General features: G+C 50.4%; 1 protein-coding gene across 1 annotated transcript in view; it reads right to left on the reverse strand.

Moving 5' to 3' along the window:
- The window catches only part of LOC104489309 (voltage-dependent N-type calcium channel subunit alpha-1B-like), a gene marked incomplete at both ends in the record, with an annotated part of 135088 nt that overhangs the window by 45531 nt on the left and 63833 nt on the right, over positions 1-25724 (reverse strand). The window contains one exon of the mRNA XM_010131455.1: positions 352-443. Coding sequence (XP_010129757.1) covers positions 352-443 — 92 coding nt within the window. The remainder of the gene's footprint in view (positions 1-351; positions 444-25724) is intronic.

A 25724-nucleotide genomic window follows, 5' to 3' on the forward strand; every position in this document is an offset into this window, starting at 1 on the left:
GGTAAAATCCCCACTGCAAGATGCTCAGCTGGTAAAAACTGTCAGAAGGTCCAAGCTCAGGGCTGGGGGCTTGAAAGCTGCAAAATTTGGGTCTCCGGTCTTCACATCCCCAGAGAATTACTTCAAACCCCAAAGGCAAAGGAGGCCCAGGACAAATCCCTGCTGCTCATTTGCAAATGTGAGAGCTGAAATCAGCTGTTTGTGCCCAGAACGGTATGATGGGACTCAGAACCTGGCAACAGCTGGAGCCACAGACCACAGAGAAGCAGCGGAAGAAAACGTTGTTCAGAAAACACCCCAAAAGCTCTAGAGCGCCTTTGGCTGTGGAGATAGCATTATTATGACACTTACTTGGGATTCCCGACACCAGCTTCAGGGGTCGTAACACTCGGACAGCTCGCAGGGTCCGCAGGTCAAAATCAGTCCCAGCAGTTGCTAGGATCCTAAAAGGGGAGAGAGGGGGAAAAAATTGAGATTAAATACAGCCACAAGCCTCAATGATGCAAACTCCTCAAGTGAAGACTCTGTGAGGGACACTGTTCCACAGAGGGCACGGCAGAAGAGTGTTCAACAATTACTGCAGCACTTCCTGTGATGCTTCAACAAAAACATTCTTGATTTGAGACAGGGGTCCCTCCACCAACTCAAGCCAACCACGCAGTTAGTTCAGAGCAAAACCCCTCTCGCCAGCTCGCCCTTGACCGCAAAGTTTAAAGCAACTGTAAGCAATTGCCATTAGTTCTTTGCTAGGTTTGTCCCCAGGCTGTTCTACCAAGGTGGAAGTGTTTGAGAACCCATCCCACCAGCAGGGTCTGCAAGCCCCCAGCTACCTGGTACCAAACGTACAAGATGCCACCACTTTGCTTAACCACAACTGCTGACAGTGCTGCCCAGGGCACCCAGCCTTGACCATACTCTGACACTTTGCCAAGCCTTCACTGAGAGCTACAGCAGTAAGAGGGTCTTGCAAACCTGGCTAAAAAGCGGGCAGAGCCTTGGGCAGAGCTGGAAGGAGGCTGCCAGGCCTGGGCAGTGCATCCCAGGCAGTGTCCTGGGGGCTAACACCCGGGTACAACAAGGTCCCACGCCAGATCACAGAGATGCTCCGAGAGGTGCAGAGCACCCCCAGCGCACACCTGTGATTTACCTGTGTTTGCCCAGGAGCCCTTTGTCTCGACTCCTGATAACGAGCATTCAGCAGTCAGCTACCGAAAAAGACGTACAAGAAAAAGAGCAGCTTTTCCAAAGGAGACATACAGTTTTACTGTGTTTTATGTATTGTGCAGGATGCCTGGCAAACTCAGCAGCGGAGGACGTGACTGTGTGGGGAGCCCTCACAGCCCAGCTACACTCCCACAAAAACCCAGTCCTTGACTTACTGACTGACTTAGCGCTGCTGCCAAGCATGGGCCAGGGAAGAGCAGGATCAGCACTGCTGTGCGGAAAGGGCCAGACTCCATCCACAGGAGGTGCTGGAGAGCAGGAAAGAAGCATGCTGCGATGTTGGATGGCATGAGAGGCAACAGCAAGCCAGGACATGAGGAGCAGAGTATCTGCTCTACACCTGTTCCTACATTTTCAGGACCAGAAAATTCACATTACATCAGCTCTAGCCATGCAGCTTGAGCATAAGCAACAGGAGACAATTTAAACCAAGAATCATCACATACAGAGACTTCTAATTTTACCTTCTGCACCCATGCCAGTGATTTCATTCCTTTTCTCCCTTCCCCCCATCCTCACGACTTAATTGCTGACTTATAAACCTCTGCAGTCTGGGAATAGCACACGCTTCAAGTCAAAAGATAATCTTAAACATCCACCCTGGATGTTGCTACTACCGGCACAATTAGCCTCCAGTGAGGTAAGAGGGATCTGTGCTGTCATCAGGCAAAGCCTTGGCTCCTGGTGCAAAGCTGGGAGGAGGAATGCTTGATAAGCTCATCGGTTTATTTCTCAATTCAAAGAGAAAATGGGAGTGAATGGGGGACACCATTAATTAGCCTCATGGTACCAGCAAATGTTCCAGTGGCTGAAGGTCTTCATTCCAGTCTTGTCTTCTTAACAGGCTTGATGCTAAACATCACCTGCTCAAACTACGGCAACACCCCTCAGTCAAAACCCCTCATCATTCGTTCCCCCATCGCTAGCACTGTGATCCCTCTGCTAACCTACACAGGACACCCCCCAGCTCACCATCTCCTGTGCCTGGAGAGCAGGTCCATGGACCATATCAAATCACAGCTGATTCATGCAAACCATCCGTGCCCGTACCGCCGAGCTGCCACTGCGACAACTGCCATGAATCAGCCACTCCTGAAAAACTACACAACACTGGCCAGATTTTGCCTAGAGAGAAAAAAAAACACAGCTGCATCCTACACAACGCCAGTTTTGGTGGAAGAATACAGAAGTCCAAGAGGATGAGGTGGTAGCTCAGCTCTAGGTCTAAAAATGCACAGTTGAGCCCCGCAGGTGGGGAGAAAACGCGGGGGGGGAGAAAACGCGGGTGGGGAGAAAACGCGGGTGGGGAGAAAACGCGGGTGGGGAGAAAACGCGGGTGGGGAGAAAACGCGGGTGGGGAGAAAACGCGGGTGGGGAGAAAACGCGGGTGGGGAGAAAACGCGGGTGGGGAGAAAACGCGGGTGGGGAGAAAACGCGGGTGGGGAGAGAAAACGCGGGTGGGCGTCCAACCTGGTTTTGCACTAGTCAAAGTGGGGAGGGCTGGATGCTGCAGCCTTCTTGTACTGTGTGGTCACAACCGTGGCCCCGCAGCCCCAGGCAGGCTGTCCACACAGCAAACCAGCGCAAAGAGGGCCCTGGAGCTTTTAGAAGTGTTATGGGGTCAGCACCCACCCCAGGAGCTCTGGCACGTGGGGACTTACTGCTCCAGAGGACCCAGCAGGGAGCTGGTGCCCAGTAACTGCCAGGGAAGAGCTGAGCAGCTTTTGGCAGCTGGAGCCCAGCAAAGCAGCTCAGTGCGGGGAAGCAGTGCCAGGGCGGAGATGGTGCCTCTTCTCCCTACAAAACCAAAGCTAATTTGCAGCTGCTCAGCAGTCCATTCCCCAAGGCTGTTCACAGACACGCATGGAAAAATGCCCCAGCGAGGGAAAGGCCTTAATTAACTCTGTGGCATTTGCCCAAGTGCCATCTTTCTGCTGTACTTTTGCCCCCAACGCCGCTGAAACCTTGCAGAACCTGCAGTTAGGCCAGAACAAGGCAGGAATTTTCATTAAAAATAGGAGGAAATAGAGAGATCAAAGGAGCTGGCTGAGGAGCACATCCCGAGACACCTGCCTGCACAGCGAAGAGCAGAGAACAAAGCACGGGTGATGGGTGAGCCAGCGCCAGAAGAGGAAATCAGCTGGGAAAGGTAAAAAAGCAGCAAAAGAGAATGTTTTAGGAGATAACCTCCCCCAAAAGTACAAATTACTTGATCTGCAGCAGGTTGCACAGAAACACTGAGATTTGATAGGCGTGGGGTGTTGCATCTTTGATAGCACTTCAAGGGTTCGAGGGCAACAAAACCTCATTAAATAAGTTCCTCCATGTAATTAGCCTTTTTTACGAGCAGGATGGCTGACCGTCAGACCTCTCTTGCTCACGTGCTGCTGGGGAGGATCTGGGCACACATCCTGCCAGCCCAGCAGTGCTCAGGACCGCCGCGCTCACTTTCATGATAACTTGGTGAAATGCTGCTTTCTGTATCACCACCCCCCTTAACAAGCTCTGACTGACATCTGTTCCCAGAGACAGAGGCCAAATTGGGGATAAATGCTTGATAAATTTTGTTCTAGCAAAGCCTGGAATAGATTATAAAAGTCACTTGTTCCTTTGGGTATAAAAGAAAGCAAAGAATGAAGAGAAAGTTTCTTTCCTGAATGTTATGTTAACATAAATAATTAGCAATCCATTTCTTAATGTACCCGGAGGCTCGGGATGTTCAGCAAGACACACTGTTGTACACTGCTGCACCTCGAGCTACCTGATAACAAACCTCCTGACCAAAGCCCTTAGCAAAAAAAAATGCCTCAAAACAACTTTGAGCTCAGTCCCAGGTCGCTAAATCTCGAGGTCTGGAGTGGAATAAAGCTAACCTCGCTCCTCAGGATCATCCCCACCTTGCTCCCCTCCTACCTCAAAGATCTTTTGGTGGATTTATTTCAGCTTTTCCAGATGCCATCTTGGGGAGCAGGGGACGGAGGTGCTTGGTATCTCCTCCAAGGAAGGAAGAGGAGGAGGAGGAGGGACAGAAACCCAGGTGATGACCCGAGTGAGAGCCAAGAATAGGCAAAACCACTATCAAAAATAGAGGGTTTCTACGCTGTGCTCGTAACAGCGGTCACACTGTGGGTCCAGCCTCGGCAAAGAGCAGCTGGCGAGGCCATGCTCAGCACACGCGTATCTGCAGGTGACAGTACATGTTTTCTGCTGGTCTCCTGCCATCACTGTCTGTAAATCACAACAGAGGAGACATGAGAAATGCAGGAGGTTGCAAGTCCAGCAGCTTCGGCACGTCTGCTTGTGAGCAGATAACATACAGCTACAGCAAAAAGCAGCAAGATTAATAACTGAGAACGATTAATGCTCCCAAAGGGATCTCACCGCTGGACAACACCGGTGCCAGGGCAGGTTCTGCTACGGGAGGGATCGCTGGTGTAAATCACAGGCATTTTTAATGCAACCTTGCTATTTATTATAAGCTCTGGTCCTGGAAACTAAGTGGAAACAGCAATTTTTTTCAGAGACCTTATCCCAAACACCCATTCCTAAGAACCAAATCAATCTCTTCAGTGGGATTAGGAGAAAGACTAAATTCCCAGCAGACAGCTTCCCTCAAAACAAGACAGAGCCAGCCAGCAGCACACCAGCTGCCTTATGAGAAGAAAAAGCAACCACCGGTTCTCACCCGCAGGTTCATCCCTTCCTAACACAGACACCTTGGCAGCATCAATCCCAGAATCTTAAACAGAAGCAGGAGCACAGAAAACTCCAGTAAATTACCCCCATTCCCAGAGTCCGGCCTTTGGGCAAAGGCTGCTGATGTTTAACAAGCCCCAGTGACCCTCAGGAAATGGGACCCAATGGGAAAAGTAAATAAATATCTTCATAAATATTGGCTGACTAAAGACGTTTTCCCATCTATGGGTGATCCGTGGGCTGACCATTGCCTCTACCTGTGCTACCTGCTAGCTCTGCCCCCCACCACCCTGCTCCTTCCCAATTCCTCCACCACCTGGGGGGTGCAGTAGGTCCCCACAGGAGCTGTCAGCACCACCAGGATCGCTGGTGCGATCCTGTGGTAGTTAGCAAGGGGAGAACTTGCAAGGTCCTCCCAGTCCCATGCCATTGTGGGAACACTTGGGAACTTTAGAGTTAAAAGTAAATGGAGAGAAGTAATTCCTTTGAAATGAGAGATTCTATGGAAAAAAGTAATTTCCCTCAAAAAAAGGCCCCATCTTAAGGAGCTGGGCTTTTTAACTGGTATTTCCCTTTCAAAAGCATATGCAGAGCATTAAAAATTTACAAAACTACGTATTCTCCATTTCTCTTTTTTCCCCTGAAACCATTTGCCATGGGAGGCTGCTCTGCCTGCTGCTTTCCTGAACGACTGAAGCATTTTAACCAGCAGCAGGCTCCTGGTTGGAGCTGGCAACACTTTCCAGGATCGGGAACACCAGCAGTGCACCATCCAGCGCAGGACAGCTGCTGACCTCGCTACATGCCTCAGCTTTTGAATTAATGGCCTTTGTTTGGAAACACCAACTTCTCCAGCACCTGCCTCGCACAACAGCCAGGAACTAGTCAGGAGAACCTGGGACGAGTGGAGGTGGCCACCAAGATAGAGGTCTATCAGGGAAGCTGCTGTCCAAGTGAAGGTCTGCCAGGGCTGGACTGGGTGGAGGAGGGTGCAAGCTCCACCTGCACATCCAGGAGAGTCACTCAGGCAGCGGCTGGAGGAGCCGCTGGAGGAAGAAATCAACAAGTCATGATGGATTAGGGAGGGGGAACAAGAACAGAGTATTACTGAAGGCATTGTAAGAAATATTATGTCCCCCTGGCACTAATCTCCAAGGTCCGTGTAGCATCAACAGCAAACACCGACACCGTGGAGAAAGAGGCACCATGATTTCTGGTAACTTGGGGCAACAAGGCATCGCTTGCCCCTGTTCCCTTGTAGGTACCAACCAGCAACAGACAACTTCATCTTGGCAGTGGACTCACAGGGAAAGTGCTGCAGCACCTGCACACACTGAAAGCCACAAAAAGATGTAGGAACTGTTCGTAGTGGGTGTCTGTCTGCTGAGAGGCACCCCAGCTGCAGTGCTAATCGAAACGAGCCTTTTTTACCTTCTGAACTCCAGAGCGCACTGAGGCAGCACTCAGTCTTACACCGGTGACAAGGTCTGGCTGATTGCCTTGCCCAGGACTTGAGGACAGGTCAGCGGGGGCAACCAGCCAAGGGGTGCCTGTGAGCCAGCCCCTCAGACGCAGGCAGCCGTGGTGTTCGGCTCAGCAAGCCTGGCTTGCGTTTGGGCTGCAGCGATGCGGCTGTCAGCCCCGCTCTCCCTCGTTCTCCCAGCCACAGCACAGACCTGCGTGCAAGCGGTGACTGGAGCTGTTGGAAAGATGCTCCTTTTCACTCAATTTGGTTTCATGGTTGGTGAGGTTTATCTTGACTACCAAGGACACTGAGAGGACACCAGGTCTGAGATGATAAGTAGACCTGGCCATGCTAATTGCACCGTTTAATTTATGGCATTACCAGGTTCATCTGTTGGCCCCACCGCTCCAAGCTGGTGGCTTCCCCACCAGCTGTCCATAGGCCCACCCACACAAAAGGGCCCAGCTTGCCAACTCTCTGCCTCTCCTTTGCATGACCAATGACAAGTCTAAGCATCCAAGTAGACACCTGCATATTGCATATCAGCTTACTCCTCCAAAGCAGATCTACAACACAACATACTGGGTCCCAACCCTTTCCCTAACATCAGCCTACTCAGGGCAACTCTGGCTGATCACCGTGCTCAGATAAACCTATTTGTCCCAAAACTGACTCTATTCATCAAAACAGCCTCACTGTGGTGAAAGATAAACCTCTCTTCAGCTATTCCATAAAGGGAACAGAGGGCAAAATAGAATACCCAGAGGAAACAACAATATTCATCAGTAGAGGATTTCTTTGCTTCAGAGGCACCATCAGCCAGTTCATCCCCTGGTCTCACACCAAACGGGTGTGTTTGAGTCTTTTATAGCCAACATTAAGTTTGCCACCAGCCCAGAGCGTACAGAGCTGTCCAGATACGAACGCAATCTCTCTCCTCCTCTTTGCATGGCAGAAATACTCCAGAAACCTGGGAGGAGACACAGCAAAATGAGAGCAGTCCCCCCGCCCAGAACCACCTGCAACCTACTTTCCTGACTGCAGATCCTGAGCCAGGCTCTGGGGAGAAGGCAGGGAGAGGAGCATCTGGAGACAGACGCTCCTCCACTACAGCAACCAAGCAGCATGCGACATTCCGATAAAACGAATGAGGTTTTGCAGAGCGCAGGAAGCTGAGGGCTTGGCCCCTGCCCGGGATGAAGGAAGATATCCTGGTTATGAGACAACTGCTCAAATAAGTCCCTGTTGCTTCTAAGAAGGAGAGACATGAACAAACCACACCACGGAGTAGGAAAGGAGCTCGTTCGCAATAAGCAATGACAGCTGGCAGGAAAATGCTGTGTCCAAAACATTTGAGTGAGCTCAAGCTGGGAAAATGGAGCAGAGAGGAGTTAAAACCATCCTGCACTTCGCTGTGCCTGGAAAGTAGGTCATACCTTGCGTCCTGCTACATTAACACGACAAAGGAGAGACGGCTGCGTTCTGTCCTTGGAAACGGGCATCCCAGAATTGCGTTCAGGCATCAGAAGGTGCAGAGAGCAGGAGCTGGGTACCCAAAGCTCTTTCCTGGAGACTCTGGTGTCAGTCACCCTCCCCCATGGTCTCTTGTGTACAGACAAGCTACGGAGGGGGTAGCTCAGGAGCAAAAAACAGTCTTAAAGAGGAGATGGGGACTTCCGGGTCAGCAAAATGTTTCAGGTATTTTTACTTGGAGGGGGGAAGAGAGAGCAACACAACATCATTTGGGATTGTTTGCTTCATTTGACAAGTTTAAAATGAAGCATTCTGACTTCTGATGTGTTTTCCCTTTCAGCGGAAAGTCTGCAAATATTTTTGATTTTTGTATTTTTCGTTTTCCTCAAAAATGCAAACCCCCAAATCCTGTGCGCATGAAAAATGTCACCCAAACTAGACAGTACATGGCATTGCCGTGCCAGAAGGTCCGGAGCAGCATGACTCTGCTCTCCCCTAGCTGGCACTTCAAACTGGGCAAAGGGCGCAGGACAGCTGGTAGGTGGGTGGGGGGTGTGCTGTTCTGCCAGGTGGGCTAGCAGGGCAGCACGGACGCCACGGGAGGGAAGAGGTCTGAGTGACTAAAAGCACATCTCAACCCTCCTTCCTTAGAGTCCCCACCCAACGAGAGCCTCTTTGCCAGCCTGCTCAGAACAGTGGTGATGTCTGAGGTATTTGGAACCAGAGCCACATCACCTTCTGCACTTGGCCAGTCCCCAGAAGTAGTTGTTCAAGAGTTGAGCAGAAAACATTGTCACTATCAAATTACACTAGTGTTTAAAAAGCTAAACAAAACAGTTCAGAATAAGAGCCCAGCCTTCCCTCCTGGGGTGCTGAACTGGTGCTGCTGGAGCTGCCAGGAGACCACTAAACACTACGCGGCCACTTATTCTATCCCCAACCCCTGGAAGCTGAATAAGGAGAAAAAGTTAGAATCCTGTGGGGTTGAGGTAAGGAGAATCTAACAGAACAACAGAAAGAGAAGAAACAACAGAAATAACAGTAATACTAATGAAATAATATAGCAAGCGAGTGATGTTTGACACAACCGCTCATCATCTGAACCCTTCTCCCAGCCAGCTCCCCACTTGCACACTGGGCACGACGATCGAGTGCCCCCTGGGCTGGTTCGGTTTGGCTCTCCTGGCTGTGCCTCCTCCCAGCTGCTTGGGAACCAACCCAATCCCAGCTGAACCCAGGACAGGCTCACTACCGGTCTTGTGATTCCTCAGCTTTTGTAGGCAGCTGGGGTCATGTTTAAGCGCTAGTTTACGAGCCACAAAAAAAATACATACTTTCAAAGAGAAGTTGGAACTCTCCTCTGGTTATAGGGATTAAGAAGGCATCAGATATCATAACACTTGCAATATATCTTCTTCAATGCGCATCTCATTGTCGCTCCCAAAAGATCATTCTCCCTCTTAGAATTTTTTTATTTGGCCACGACTATCACAGCAAACATGCGATGTTGTTCTAAGGAAAACACAGTTTGCCAAGACATCTAAAATATTGTGTATTCCCTCCATCTGCTTCTGCTAAATAAACCTGGGGCCTTATCTAATATAATGAGTAGATGTTGGCAATAGTTGCCGAGCCATCTGTACCGTGCTTTAAACCTGTTGCAAGCTGGGCTGTGGACACGAGAAAGTCAGAATTTACTCCTTCCATACTGAAAACAGAAACTGCAAGTTTCCTGCTTCTGGTTTTTGGGATAATTTAGCTGTATCAGCTCTATGCCTGGTGCTTGGGGAACAGTATGTCACAAATGTGACAGATAAACCTCCTATTTTGTGCAGATAAAGCCGAGGTTCTGCAGCTGACAAGGTGCAGAGCAGTCCCAGACGAGCGCTGTTTGCAGCCCAGCAGCCTCAAAGAGCTCTTTATGCCCACTATGGTCCAACCTCAACACCACACACTTCAGCAATGCCTACACACCACCCGTGCTCTGCCTGCGCACGAGCCCTGCTGAGGACAACCAGCCCAGAAGGGCCTTTAAGGTTTCTTTGGAAAATCTTTTCTGGCTGCACTCAGCTGCTAGAACCACAGTATAAAACTTACCATCACCTCAGTTTGCTGGGGAGTTTCTTACCTGATCGTCCCCGCTCACACTGAGCCCACACTAATTCAACAGGTCAAACAAGTTTTGGGTTTTTTTAAAGCTTGTTCTTGCCCTGTTTGAGTCGAATGGAACGATCTCAGCAGCTCCTCGCTCACAAAACTGGGAAAGGGGGGTGCAGCTGCAGCTCATGGGACTAGGCAGCAGCAGGCTGGCAGATATGCAGCAAGAGGAGGGTGTTTGAACTGACCCTCATGGGACTCGACTGAAGTGTCTGGAAGAGAACAGTAGTGCTCAGCTGCTTTGCACAGGACTCAAAAACCACCAAGGTCCTTGGATAAAAAGAATTGAGGAAACAATTTTTTGCCTGTGAAATCTAATTAATTAGATGGACCCAGATACACACTGGCCTGGAATCGAGGTGTTCGGAGAACACAGCTTGGCTTCTGTGTGCTCAGGAGGTGACATTTAAGGACGAGGATCCCCTCAACACCAATACAAATCATGCCCGTGATCATGCTCCCTCCAAGCACTGCTTTGCCAGTCCTGCCCTCCTCCTCCTCCTCCACCCCACGCCACAGTTGCCCAACTTTTTCCCAATTTGCCCACCCCTTTTCACCCTCCCCCACATGAAAACCACCTTCCCAAAACCAACACGAGAGCACAGACACCTACTAGTCTGCAACACAACCTCAGAGCCCAGAGCAATGTGCAGGGACGTGACATCTTCATAACAGGGATGGGGAATGTGCTTAAATTAATTGGTGGTTCAGCTAACGGAGGCTTTTGCTCTCCATCGGGCTGTTAAGAGCACTGGGATTGCTGCAGATAAATGTCTGGCAGCATTTTCATCATAAACTCAACGTTTCCGGGCTGTATAATCCAGCCTGTACAAAATATATGCTCTGGGTTGAAATGTGACATTTGAGGTCCCAGCAGAGCAGCAAATGTTTGTGTTTTCTGAATTTCCAGAGCAGTCCCTTCAGGCCCATTGGGCGGTCGCAAGCAGGCAGAGCGGAGATGGAATTTGCAGTTTTCCAGGAGAGGCTGCACTTGCATCAGTGGTGGCTTTTGGAGATTCATTTCACTCCACTGACCAGGCAGGCAAGTTTGTCCGCGTGCTGCAGCCATCTGAAACACAGGCAGCAGCATCCAGCAGAGAAGGCTGTGTGTTCATTGGCGCTGCTGGTTTGCTGCAGCGAGTTTTCCCCATGACATGAAGACAGACCTGAATTATGGGGCAGGAAAGAGAGATCTGTGAAGAATTCCTTAGACAGCTGCAGGAGCGCTGAGAAGTACCCTGTGGTCTGCAGCAGCTTTCTGATGAGGCAGCACAGGAGAATAGAGTGCGGAGGACTTTGGGATGTCAGCCAACAGCATCAGATGCTCTTTGTTGATGCAGCCTATTGCTGTGAAATGGTCCAGAAATCCCCCCTAGCTTTACAGCACCAGAGTTAAGTGTTTGGTTAGGAGCTAAATCATCTCGGGCTTACCTCTACAGAGAAAAGCAGAGGCAGAGAAAAAGAAACCAAACTCAGCGCTGGCAACCACTGGTGTCCAGAATGCATGAGCCGGGTTCAACAAGGAGCAGCAAGGGCAGCTTTAAGATCTGACAGGTTTGACCATCCAGTGAGCAGGACAAGTCACTATTTCACTCTTGCTGCTGTTTTCTCTTTCTGATTTACCTCTCTCGCTTAAGCTATAACTTTCAGGAAGGAGATGCTTTATTTGACTGCGTTTAAATCTCAGGGGGGTTGGTAGTATCCAGCTCTAGTCTCTGCCCATTCAGTTCCTCTCATGACCATGACACTCCTTCTCCATTAAATCCCCCGACTCGCTGCTCTCTGAGCAGAACGAAGCCCCAGAACAGCAGCTCTGGAGCTGCACCTGCTAGTGTGGAGGCAGGGGAGGACCTCTGAGCCCTTTTCCAGTCTATCGGCATTATGTTAATTGAGAGTTTGCACAGAGCAGACCATCGTCTAGACAGCGTTAAGCTCCAACCAGGGAAGGTGCGGGGTGGTTTCCAGAGTAAGCGTTTCTGACATTTGCTTAGTCATCGCCTTCCCTCCAGTTTGGTATCCCCAGCGATTCCTTCCTCCAGTAGCCTTGGAAACGGCAGGAGGCGGCAGCTCCAGATGTGTACGTGGCAGCTCCAGGCGTGGGTTGCTTCTGCAAGGTGGCACTGGGGGGGAATCCGGGCTTCGTCCACCCCCAGCCATCCTCATCACCACCAAGTCCATCTTCCAACAGCACACAGGTGATGATTTGGGTCATTCCTGCATCAAACCTCAAGGCAGGGTACTGGGGTGCTGATAGGGCATCAAGGATGAAGTGCACCCATGGCACTGAGGGCTGGGGAGACATCAGCAGTGAGAAGCACCTAAAAAACCCTCAAGTCCTCCTTCCATCAGTGCCCCAGCTTGTTTGAGAGTGTTTGGCAACTTGCTCTGCTTTCTTCCTGCTCCGATTCTGCCTTCCCCAGCTTCGTTGGACCAGTCCATAGCTCAGGCTGGACACTGCCAGCAGCTCTGCAGAGATTTAGCACCCAGCACAGTGGCATTACCATCCTTTCTCAGGGCTCTAAGCACTACTTCAACAAAGCAAAACAGCAGAAGAAAGCACAAAACTCTGCATTGAGCAACTCCTACAAAAATTTTGCCCTGGCAAAATGCAGATATGTGGCACTTTAGTGGCAGTAACTCAGGCAAACCAAGAAGCATTGCTAGTTCTTAGAAAAAGCACTCTAAGAAGGGGTTTGTGCTGAAGAACGCAGGGTTTTTTCCCCCCCAATAAAAATGTTTGTTTTCAGGGGAACGTCTATTTCAGTTTTCCAGCGGGATATAACAAAACATTTTAGCTTCATTTTGACTTCAAATATGACTTCTGATTTTATTTGGTTGCTTTTAACTGCAATGATATTGTCGAGCTGGCTGAAAGCAGGCATTTTCACTTAAAATCAAGTTGAAATCTCCCAGGGGAAACTCTACCTTCTGAAACAAAAACTTCTAGAACCAGGATTTTTCCTCCATTTTTTCTCATTGGGGAAAAATCTGGATTTCTGGACAGCCATCCTCCAAATGTGGAGGGAGGCTGAGCTCACCTCAGGTTGGTTCACAGCCCCTTCCCCTGGGAATACGGTGGAGGGTCTGAGCATTTCAGAAGGAGACGGTTTGGCAGCATCTCCCCCAGGTTCAGTTCGCTTTCAGCCACACAGGCCCCAGGAGAGCTGGGGCAGCAGGTCCTCCTGTGAGGCAGCCCACGTGCCCGCAGGGCCCGTGCACAGCCGCCGTTCCCCGCTCAATTTCTCAGGGCTCAGGGAAACCCACTTGCCTCTTCAGATGCTGATGGCTCAGACAACTGAGAGCACTTTGATATTTACTCCAGCATGCTACTTGTCACGGCAGCCTTCAGCAGACCGCATTTTTGGCAGGCAAGAAAACTCCTTCAGTTCCTCGCAACATGTGGAGAAGCAACGGGTTTATGTTGGCCCTTTCCCTTTGTTGTCATATCCCCCAGCCAAACACAAACACAGGCTGTTGAGAAAGAGCAGAGGTTCTGGGTGGGTTTTCCACCATAGGATCAAGGAGGAGGTGGGGAGCGAATGCAGCACTGGGCGTGAGCAAGATCCACCTTAGACAGAGAAAGCTTGGCAGGATGGGTCCTTCTGGAGGACAAGTCTTGGGGCCATACAGGTCAGAGATCTCCAGCAAAGTTCCCAGCAAATGAGGACAAGTCAGGTTGTGGGAGGGAGAAAAAAGGAGAAGCAAAGAAGAGGCTGGAGGATGCCAAGCAGCATCAATTGCATGGCTGTGCCAAGAGCACAGGATGGAGCTGGAGTGGCAGCGTTTACATTTGGCTTTTGCAGATGACAAAATTTATAAGCTTATAAGCTGGGGTAGAGTTGGGATTCGGCATTTCTCTCAGGCTCTGCTCTTCTTCTGGGGGAGGAAGAGAGGCATTTTACTCTGGAAGTTCTCAAACTCAGCAATGGAGATGCTCAGATGAAATCAGCAGACAGCTCTAGGGACACAGCTACATCCTTTCCATTTATGCATCTCGCTTTCAAAAGGAGACTGGGGCTTTGCTTGGGCAGGTCTGCTCTCTACCAGCTTTTTCACCATGATTTGAGCATGGAGGTAAAGACATACAACTTTGATCAAGTCACCTGCAGCTCTTGTAAAGGCCAAACCAACCACGGCTTGGTCACTGCTTCCACTGCCATTGTTTCATGGTAGTGGGTCACCCAGTTAATGCATACCATGGTGCAGCCCTGGGGCCCTTTTAGAAGCACCACTGAATGTGCGTGTATGCCGGCCATTGCCGCCCCAGTCCTCAGCACCTCTGCTTGAGTCAGCAGCTCTTCCTCATGTTGTAGTATTCCAGCTTAAACCATGTCAAAGTGACCTGCCAGGATTGATGTCTCTCCATCCCAACACCTCCCAGATCCCAAGCACAAGCTCTGCCAAAGACCAGGGTGGTGAAGCCAAAACAAGGGAAAGCTGAGGCCACCAAATGCATTACACTAGTGACTGTCCCTGAAGCAAGATTTTTAACTCCTCCACATAGAAATGAGCAGGTGGAGCTGCACAGAGAGCTACATCAAGTCCCTGGAAGTCACAGCTAAGTACAAGAGTTAAACCTGCACCATTCCCATTTCCCTGAACCGATCACAGGAGGGAAGATACTCTTCCCCTCTTCATTTTCCTCTTGTTACAACCTGCTCCCTTATTACATGAATGAGACAGCAGAATTTTAATGCCTCGCATGTTCTGTGAAAGATAACAGCACATGGTACCACTCTGACCTTTTCAGTGGCTTATAATCTGATCAGCTGTCCAGACCCACTCTGCCCTTCCGCGTGCTCAGCTGGGGAGAGCAGAGCAGAGGGGACGGCCAGCGAGAACACCACCGGTGCTCAGGGTAAAGCCACAGCAGGGCTTTCCTGGTGGGAGAGGACTGAGGAGCTGCCTTCTACAGCACCAACCCTTTGGATGGGATCAGCCAAGGGTGGAGGGTTGGACACAGGAGGCTGACACGGGTCCCTGCCATGCATCCCCCAGCAGATAGCTCCAGGGTGGGGAGGAGAGAGCAGTGCCCCCAGGAGATTCCAGGGATAGAGCTTTGTCTTTTGAAAATCTGAGGAAGGCAGCAATGGGAGAGCACTTCTTGTGCTGCTGAAGGGTAGAGGGCAGTTAGCTCTTCCTGCAGCACAGAAAACAGATTCTTGTGGTCTCCCCAGCTGGGAAATGAAGATGCTGCCAAGTCCCATGTTTTACACTGCACCACGAAGACCAGCTAAGACCCAAACCCCAGGCTGTTTCCCAGACACTAAAGTGGGTGCTGTCACCTGGCTGGAGAGGAGGGCAGGGAGCCCCGCTTTCAGCTTTGCTTCTCTGGTACCGCTGCTGCCTTACCCCATCGGAGCAGGGACCTGCTGCCCTGTCCCCGCACCTCTGGCCATCACAGAAGGGACTGCTCAAAGAAGACATGGACAGGCAGGGACACACGACAGCCTCGAAGGGGAAGTTGCTCACAGCACGCATCAACCAGAGCAGATCTTTGCGCTCCAGATCCACAGCCCGATTCACATGGGACCATGATGCCTCAGCCATGGAGGGGACCATCTCCAAACACAAACTCACACACAGGACGATGTCTCCTCTGTGCTTAAAAAAGCACAAAGACTTCTCCCCCCACTCCTTATTCTCCCAAAATCACCCTCTTCCCTGAACATTTAATCTGAATCCCATCTAACTCCTCCCCACTGCAGGGAGAAAGAGACTCTGGCTGCCATAGGCGAGCGATAACCTAGTAAATTTTAATCCTTGCCTGTTCTTGTATTACCACCAGAAGTACAGGGATGGAGATAAAAGGCTCAAAGCCGAGCCATAATTGTATTAGGAAGGTAATTATCTCCTCTTCCACCTGACTTTGTGCTTTCTTCCTGCAACGAAGTTTCCAGCTAATTTTGCAGCAATGAGGCCAGTCACCACAAAGTCACTGGGAAACATAAAAGCTAATTGTCTGTTCAGCGTGTGAGAAGCAGCAGATCAAGGCTGCAGAGAAGAAAAGAAAGAGCCCTGAGCCAGGAGCAAATCAAAGCTCCTGGCTGTGCCCCACCACAGAGCTGGTCCCAGAGGCACCCTCAGGCTTTCAGCTATAGACGTGAGCACCCCAAATCACAGCAGCACACTCTCAAATACACTTCCGCTTCAAGGCGCCTGCCCCACAGATCCTGCTCTTTCAGAGGGCTTCCAAACCACCCAGAGGGTTAAGGGGATGTTGAAATAAAAAGACATTTTCACATTTTTGAGCCCACTGATTAAGGCAGCACAGAGTGCCAGCCCGTCACCACCAAACTGGATCACCATGTTTCTGGCTGTAGATGGCAGGTTACAAATGAAAAGGTAAACTGAGGCACAGGCCAGGAGAGGAACTTCAATGCAAGCCCATGGGTGTCCCAACCCTCACCCGCATTCATCTCCACCCAAATGGTTTCTCTGTGTGAATTTGGACCAAAGCTGCTTTTGGCCCATCCTCACTCGTGTTTCTCAGCACGGAAGTAACACGAGGGCTCTTCTCCCACAGACCATAAATTATCCAGAATTGAATGAGCTGAACATAGTTTTAAACAAGTACAAATTGTCCAGATCACAACTCGAAGATGTTGCCTTATATACATTGGGTGCATTGTTTCATAGAGCAGGTTTTGTACTATATTACCGACTAGAATAAAATAACCATTTGAGATACTTAATTGTACTAATTATCTTTTTGGGAACATTTTGAAAAATTACTCTCTTTTACCAATGTAAAACTGCCCACATGATGTCCTCTGTGGTATTGCCACCAGAGCTTCTTCTGTCTTTCCAAATTAAGAGGTAGGACAGCACTTTACAAAAGCTCCCACAAGGATCAGTTCCAACACAGCAGCTTGTGCTGCTTGTCTCATGCCACTGCAGAAGAGGGTTGTTTTTTCCCTTAATGATAAGCAACGTTCTAATGATTTGGAAAGGGATCCTAAGAATCCAAAAGCAAAAAAAAAAAAAAAAAAAAAAAAAAAAAAAAAAAAAAAAAAAAAAAAAAGAAAAAAAAAGTTTTACAGAATCATGGTTGGAAGACAAATTTAAGATCGAGTCCAAAGGTTCACCCTGCACCACACTCCTCAGCATCAAAATTTGCACTGATATTGCTAAGACTGGAAGTTTGGTGCCTGTGGCCTGCTGCTGAACACTTCCAGTGCTTTCCATTTTAAGATGGACTTAAACCATCCCAGGACTTTGGTTCCAGACCTCAGAAACCATCCAGCACCCATCTCCAGACACCACAGAACTACCAACACAAACATAGGTCTACACCTCCACCACTGCTTTGCTGAGAACCAGCAGATGACCTTTCCCTGTCTCTTCCCACTCATGACCTACCTAACCACAACATGGGGTTTAATTTCCCTCTGCGCTATTACACATCTCAGCGCCTCACGATCCTGGGTCCCTGCATCATTGCAGTGACACAAGAGTCCTCACGCAGCAGCGGAGCTTTTCTGAGCTTCGCACCAACCCTCGCAACTTCAAGGACATAGTGTCCATCCCAAAGAGCTTATAACATCCTCCCTGTGCACCATGAAGGCACCTGACGCAGCAAGGGGACATTTGAGAGAGTTTCTGTTCCCTGATGAACGATTGTGTGAAAGCTGCAAGTTTTGAGCAGCATCACCAGGGTAGGGCAGAAGGATGGAGGATGATTGTATCGCGGGAGGACGCAGCGGGAAGCAAGTGCCTGCAGCATCCCACACCTGCCCTTCCAGCAGCATCTCCTGACAACACACGACCCCAGCAGAGGTTTACAGCTTTGCAGGATGCGCTTCCCAAAAGCACGGCCAGCACAGTCCAGAAACTGCCTGGAAAGGAGGCTGAAACCAGCTACACATAGAGATGGGGCAACTGGGAGAGGGGATTTGACTAGAGGCAGCGCTTTATTAGGTTGAAAACTTCCAGGTAGTTGCTGGGTGCAGCTGGATGAAGCAGAGAGGAAGAAGTAAAGGCAGATAAAATCAGTTGTGCAACCTGCCACCCACACTCACTGCTTCCCTCTGCTTTCAACTGGGGCTGTTTAGAGAGTCGCCATGTGCTTACAGAAATACCTCTCTAATCCCTCGTTTAACCCAGAGATCTGCCCCACTCATAATTTCCAAGAGAGCGCCGGCAGCAGCACAGGAATCACAGAACAGCAGGATTTATCTGCTTCTCGTTTAGGCAGTGCTGGCCCCTGGGCTCGCCTGGAGCTGCACACAGGACAGCGTGACGCTGCCAGCTCCAGCCTCCCTGCGGGCACAACCTCTTCCAGCTCTACACTGATGACAGAGCCAGGGCCAGCCACCTGAAAGGCACAGGGCCGCGGAGCTGATGAGATTTCATCGAGTTAAAAATTAATATATTAAATTACTTCTCATCCCCCAGCTTAATACTCAGGCAAAAGCCACAGGGGAGTCAGTGCTTCCCTGCAGCAGAGCCGGTTTTGGTACCTCCACCACAACCACACAACAAGCGGTTTTGGAAGAGCAAACACGTGACAACCACTCAGTACAGACTCTCTTCTCCAATCGCCAGCCCTGCAAGATGCTCCCCTCCAGGCAGTCCAGCTGCGGCAGCACTTTTCCGCGCTCCCCACCTCAATGACGGATCGTCTTCCATCACAATATCAGCCTCTCGGTTGGGTGCAAGGTCAGCAAATCCTCCTCTGAGGCTCAGCCTGCGTTCACCTGCAGCCCAGATAGTGGACTCATCCGAGGCTTTCATCTACTCCCCAGGCTGGGAAGAGGAAGGCAAATTGCACCTTCAAAAGTCAAGCTGCTTCATGCCACCCTTGCCAGTCAATAAATCCCCCACCACCCTCACCCTATGGTTTTCAGAGCAGCTATGAAAAGATCAGGCCAAAGCACTTGTGGAAATGTCCCCTCTCATCTGTCACACAGTTTGCTCTGGAACATAAGCATCCTTTAACATGTTCTTACTTAAGCAGGAAAGGAGGAAGAAAAACATCCCAGGCCAACCTGTGTCAGCAATTAGGAGCATGAAATATCTGGCAGGAGGCAGCTTTATAATTAGAGCTTTACCCTGTCCTTCTCTTCTCCCCCTGCCAAAAAGTCACTGAAGCCCAGCCACTTCTGCAAGGTTGTGTTGCTTCTGCAGAGCCTCGGAGGACAAACGGACTGAGACACTGAATCTGCACGCTCCAGCCAGGCAGGAGAGCTGCAGGGACTGCAGGCAGCACACAGGAATTCTGTCCCGAGGGAGCTCTCTTTGCGCTGACCTGAAGCCTTTTACCTCTCCAGCATGGGACAACCTGCTGCCTCATTCCCTCAACTCGTAAGCACACCCTTCCCATGCCCTAACGCACCAGTACCAGCACTCCAGCTATTCGCACCTTCCCCGTTGCCTTCAGGCCATGCACGGCACATCTCCAACCGGACATTAGGTACCATGTTGTCCTCCAACCCTTTCAAAAACAAGTCAAACTACACACAGTCTGGCATCAGAATCCCACTGGAATTCCACATCCGCAGTCACTGCCCAGGGAACCAGAAGCCTTTTTGCACATACCCAGCTATTTCCAGCTTGCTCCACATCAGGTATCTCTGATCTGCCTTTTAATTCTGAAATCATAAACTGCAGTTTCTGCAGTACTCTGACCTCACATGCTCTCAGGCTGGAACAAATAAGCTGGGTCTCACATCCATTTATTAGTGAGATTAGCCCCTTAGAAGCAGAGCCTGTGGTGATCACTGGTGACAGTAACCGAATACTAAATACAGTATAACCCCCCGAACCTCCTGAAGGCAGGAGAGGACAGCTGTGATAGCAGTGTGGCGGAACTGTGCCACCTGTGGGCAACACGTATCGACACCAACCAGGCCAGACCAGCACCTAGACCATCCTAGCTCCTATCCCAGGACCACAGTGGCCAGAGCCATCCCCTCTCTGCAGGGCTCTTTCTCCAGCGAGCCTGGTGGACTGGAGAGACCAGCTCTGTAAAGACTCCTCTTGGCCCCAAGGGACTCCCTTTTCTCCCTGGAACAGGTCCGGAAAGACCATGGTAATTATAGTACCGACGTTTTTAAGTGCACCAAGCACATAAAGGCTGTAAGAGCATGAAAAGGTTCCTGCCCATAGCCCGTAGGGTGAGATGGGATTTTGCTCCATGAAACAGTGGCTGTAGGCCAGAGGGATACCACAAACCATCCTGGGCGCTGGTGACCCACTAAATGTGGGCCACTGAACTGCAAATTCCTTCCTTGCAGGCCTGAAGGAGCACCCCAGGAGAGGGGGCTGACGATGCTGTGCCCTGGCACAGCAACAACCCGAGCTCACACACATCACCCTACACCCGGCTCCTCAGGGCGGAGACTGTCACTCCCAGTACACAGGATTCATTTCAGCCAGCCTTAAAGACCCTCAAAGCTCACAAAAATCAAGTCAATCCTTTAGGGCAATGGTCTTGCAAAGTCTGAACTACATCTGGCAGAGGTGGCCTCCCACTGACATAACATCCACGGTAAGAAAGAGCAATAACTTACACAGCAGAAGAGTGGTGCTGCTTGGTTTACTCAGCAGCCAAAGAGGAGCTTGCAGCAAATGAGGACCCGCGTGGCCCATGGCAGGTGTTTCCATTAGGAGCCATGTGCTGGTCTCCCCCTCCCGGCTGTGAGCGCCAATGCTCTTGTAAATTACATTACGCCGGTCCGAGCAGTTCCCTTTGCTCCAAAGCTTCCAGCTCCAGATATTAATGGCATTTAAGGAAGAGCAGCTGGTGCCTGTTCGTATTTCACGTCCAAGCAGTGCATAGCAACAGGGCTCTGGGCTTGCCAAGGACCTGCTCGCCTCAAGGAGCCAAGCCTCCTCCCTCCCTGCCTGCCCCCCAGCACAGACTTGCTGCTGGCCACCACGGAGGGGAGGCTGGCAGCACGGAGACACAAAGGTAACCTCCACAGCCCGTTCATTGGGTGTTGGAGGTTAGGAAGAGACATGAAGCAATCTGAGGAGAGGTAAACTGGTATTGCCACCTTTTCCAGTGGATCACAAATATTTCTAAGATTGTCCCATATTTGCCATTTCCTTGATTCGCCTGAGAGAAACCCTCAAACATACAATTTACTTTTGTCCCCTCTAATCTCCAGGGTCCTCTGTCCTCGCTGCACATCGGATGCCTGCACCCATGGGAGAGCTGCACCATCCCCAGACAAGACCCAGCTTCACACAAATCCCATCAACACCCTGAGCCCCTCCAAATTCCCTTGCAATAGCAATGTGTAACCCAACAGAATAAAGGCTTTCAAGACATGTCCTCGAATACTCTACGTCAAGTCGGCGACAACACACATTTCCCCCACCAAACCCCTCGCTTCCCCGAATAGCAGGTTGGCACACAGCCGCAGGGATCTAAGAGAGTTTTTTCAGCTTCAAAAGGCATAAAGGAGAACAAAAGGCAGATGTACGTACGTAGCACACACACACATTACAGGGCTAACAAGAACCCCAGCTCCTGGGCTTGCAAGCCAACACATTACTGAAACAGCTCTGCAATTTGTTACCCCTAGGCAAGCCACTATGTTTCGGGAGCAGCTGGATTCACGTGCAGCATCTGGGGCCTTTGGCTGACCTGCGAAGGAACCCTACGGACTGAGAAAGGGACCCAGAGAATTGCAGGGGATGAGGAGAAAGGGCTCTGCACACCCCACAGCCCGGCTGGCAGAACACACCCTGCCCGGGGAGCCCCTGGGCACGACCCCCCTTCCCAGCACTTCTCCCTGCTAGCAGAAACCAGCGTAGTGAGGGCTGGGCGATGTGACGGCGACCTGCAGGCACCCGCATCACTGCACACCGCAGCGAGTGAGGCTGCATTCCTCTGAGAGGAGCAGGGGAGATGCCAAAACTGCCCACCCCGGCCTCAGTCATGTGTGAGCACTGACAAGTGGCAATCCAATTCCTTAGCAGGGCTAATCATGGTGACCCAAGGGTATTTCTGCTGAATGTTTGGACAAGAGAGCGGGTCTGGCTGTCTGAACTGCAAAGATAATCCCTGCTAAGACCAAAACCCCTGCCCAGCCCTACCCGCCCCAGAGTCAGGCAATGGCCTACCACACAGTTTTCTACCTTGCACCAAAAAAAAAAAATATTTTCTATATCCAAGAGAAAGTGTTTGCAGAGTCTAGTAACTGCTAGCGGTTTTAGAGATGCGTAACGTTTGTGTGGCAAGTGGATTTCGATTAAAGCCTTCTATAAAGAGAGAGCCTCTCTTCCCGTCTAAATCACAGCAGCACATCAGAAGGAGCGGAAAATGCATTTTTAAATGATATACCTCGGATGGTGGAGAGCACCCTCCTCTTACGCTGAGAGGGAAAAACAAATTAATTGAGGCAGGTCAAACTAGAGCAAGACTCTCAATTATTCTGCAGTAATTAACCTAATAAAAATTTAAACACACATAAGCTAATTTGGTAAGGTTTAGCCTCAATATTAGCAACAGGAGAAACTCATCTTCTACAGCTGCCCGAGGGAAAATAGAGAGGCAGGTACTGATATCCAGACCCCCAGACACAAACAGCCGTTTGGGGCACACGTGAACATACGCTGCCAGCACACACAGGTGCAAATACCCAGCGGTGTGCGAACACAGCTCTGAAATCCATATACAACTTATTCCAACGTCTTCAACCCACACACAGCTTCCAAAGGACTGGTGTGCCCTCTAAATAACAAGTTTCCCTTTCAACACCCTGCAAGGATGAGAAATATTATTTCCATTCTCATTTTAAACACTGGGAATGGAAGAGAGCTGAGCAAACTTCTTCTGGAAAATAGTTTATCAAAAGAAAAGGCATGTGGAGTGAAACCAAAAGCACGGGCTAATTTGGGCTGAATAGAGCAACCAGCCTCAGCCAGGAGCAATGAGGAGCTGAAGGAGTAATCAAACATCTCTCTTTGGTGTTTGCTAAATTAGGTGGTTCAAAATGGCATTTTAACTTCTGTAATTCTCTATATGTCAGCATAAACAAGCTTTAAAATATACATATAAACAGTAAAATGGAACAACTCATCTTGTTTTCACATCCTGTGAGAAAAAACAATGAGACAGTTGCCAGGGTCCACCAAGCATGCTGGAGCTTAGCTTCGCTTGTTCGACAGAAATGGAAAATAACAGACCAGCCACTGGAAACCAGACTCAGAGGGATGCCTTGAAGTTCCTGGACTACTCGGCCCACCCGTGTGCCAGCCCACACCTGGACCTTCCCAGCTGGAGGGCTGTGCCGCAGTGAAAGGAGCTCCAAGGCGACGTGTGCCCAGAGGAGGGTGTCCTTGCTGCCACCTGGATTAGAAGCTGGGCTCACCTCAGAGGACGGAGTTTGCCCATGGCCAAAGCGATGGGACCAGTCTGCAGAGCTGCTCCCTGCTCCAGCCTGTGCTCTGTAACCAGAGCCGCCAGCATGTTTCTCCGTCTCTCCCAAAACCCAGGCAGTAAGTCTGACCTGGGGGTTCTGCTCTGGGCATGAGCATAGCTGCAAAAGGCTCAGGGCAGAGCAAAGGGTATTTGGAGACTTACTAGCCACATCTCATCCATCCCTTTTCACCCGTCCCTTGCGGTCCTGGCTCCTCTCGCCTGATGTGTGGCTGCAGTTCATCGGGAGCTGATGTTCTAATAGGGAAAAACATGTGTAGAACAAGCCTTCAGCAGCTTTGGCTGATGGTTTTGGAGCACCTTTGCCTAGAGGAATGTGTCTCTGATCTCCTCTCAAACAGATTCAGTTGCATTTGCTGACTCGTGGGTCAGATATTCTGGTGCTAGGGGAAGAGATGGGGTCGGGAAGAGGGGGGCTAATTTCAGAAGCCCACCAGGGAATGATGAAGCACAGATGCCACCCCACTTCCCCACAAGATCTCCTCTTGAAGCTGCTCGCTCAGTGCGGATGAACCTGTGCTGGGAGGCAGCAGATGGCCAACGTCAGCATGGGTGCCTGAAGCACCCGCTGAGGGATCCTCCCTGCTCCCTGCCTCAACAGCTGCTCACGTCATTTCTATGGAGTAGAAGAGCTACTCCACCAGAAGGGATTCAAAATGCCCTGCAGCCTGATGATTAGAGAACTCCTTAAAAATGCAACGCTGCTTCTGATTCCGGTCCTAAAACAGAGCAGAGCTTAGCTCTGAAGTTTGCTCTCCCGAATCCAAAAGCTCTGAGCATGGTTCTGTAAGAAGTTCTTGGGCAAGTTATGACTCTTCACTTGCAACTGTTTGACTCGACGTAAATAACTCTTCAGTCGTCAGGGATGTATCAAAGCGAGTGGTTACGGTTTCACCCCTACAGCAGGACACCTGTATTCCTGTTTACCAGACATACCATGAGACTGAACACCAAACCAGATCAGATCAAGGAGAGTCTTACAACAGGACAAGGTGTTCTTATTTTGTTCCTCCAAGACATAAAGCCTTCAGCTGTTCATTCTGGTTGCCCAAAACAAATACTACCTCCAGTATGAGCACAGGCTGGGGATGAAGGACTGGAGAGCAGCCCCGCAGAGAAGGACTTGGGAGTGCTGTTGGATGAAAAGCTGGACATGAGCCGGGAACATGCTCTTACAGCCCAGAAGCCACCTGTGTCCTGGGCTCATCCCCAGCAGCGTGGCCAGCAGGGTGAGGGAGGGGATCCTGCCCCTCTGCTGCTCTCTGGGGAGACGCCCCTGCAGGGCTGGGGCCAGCTCTGGGCTCTTCAGCCCAGCAGAGACACGGAGCTGCTGGAGCGGGGCCAGAGGAGCCCCAGGAGTGACCCAAGGGTGGAACCCTCTGCTGGGAGGAGAGGGGAGAGAGCTGGGGGGGTTCAACCTGGAGCAGAGAAGGCTGCGGGGAGACCTTACTGCAGCCTGTCAGTGCTGCAAGGGGGCTACAGGAAAGATGGGGAGGGACCTTTATCAGGGAGTGTGCTGACAGGATGAGGGGTGATGGTTTCAACCTAAAAGAGGGGAGGGTTAGACTAAGTATAAGGAGGAAATTTTTGACACTGAGGGTGGGGATACCCTGGCCCAGGTTGACCTGAGAGGTGGGAGAAGGCCCATCCCTGGCACCATCCCAGGGCAGGTTGGCCCTTGGGGCTCTGAGCACCCTGCTCTGGGTGCAGATGTCCCTGCTCCCTGCAGGGGCTTGGACTGGAGGAGCTTTGAAGGTCCCTTCAACCCAAACCAGTCTGTAATTTCGTGATACCAGGAGAGATGCATTAAAGAAACCCGAGTCCAGGCAGGGAGCCGCAGCAGAGACCAGATGAAGGTTGGAGAGCAGCAGTTCTCCTCCGACAGCTTCATGCAAGACAGGCAAATTCTGCTGAGGTCAGCAGGCTGCGGGGGAGGTGGCTCGGAGGCAGGAAGGGGGTTATAAAACTTCCTCTGTCTCCAGCTGGAATTCAGCTAAATTACATCACAAAGAGAAGGGAAAACATTACAAAGAACTGCACCAGAACATTCGCTTCCAAGGATGCCCAGGGCACAAGAATGTAAAATATTGATTAAAACTGACTGCAAGTTTTCTGGAAGAACAGTTTTCTGACAGAAAACGACAATCTGATCATATGAAATTTTTCTGCTAGTGTGAGTCAAACTCATAGAAACTTCATTTAGGAAAATAGTCACAACCTGTATCATTTGGTTGAACATGTTTGTTCTTATTTTGAAACCACATTTACTGTCATTTTATTAAGACTCACACTGAAAATAAATTCTAAAACCAAACT

The sequence above is a fragment of the Buceros rhinoceros genome, unplaced genomic scaffold, assembly GCF_000710305.1.
Source record: "Buceros rhinoceros silvestris isolate BGI_N320 unplaced genomic scaffold, ASM71030v1 scaffold5862, whole genome shotgun sequence".
Classification (NCBI taxonomy): domain Eukaryota; kingdom Metazoa; phylum Chordata; class Aves; order Bucerotiformes; family Bucerotidae; genus Buceros; species Buceros rhinoceros.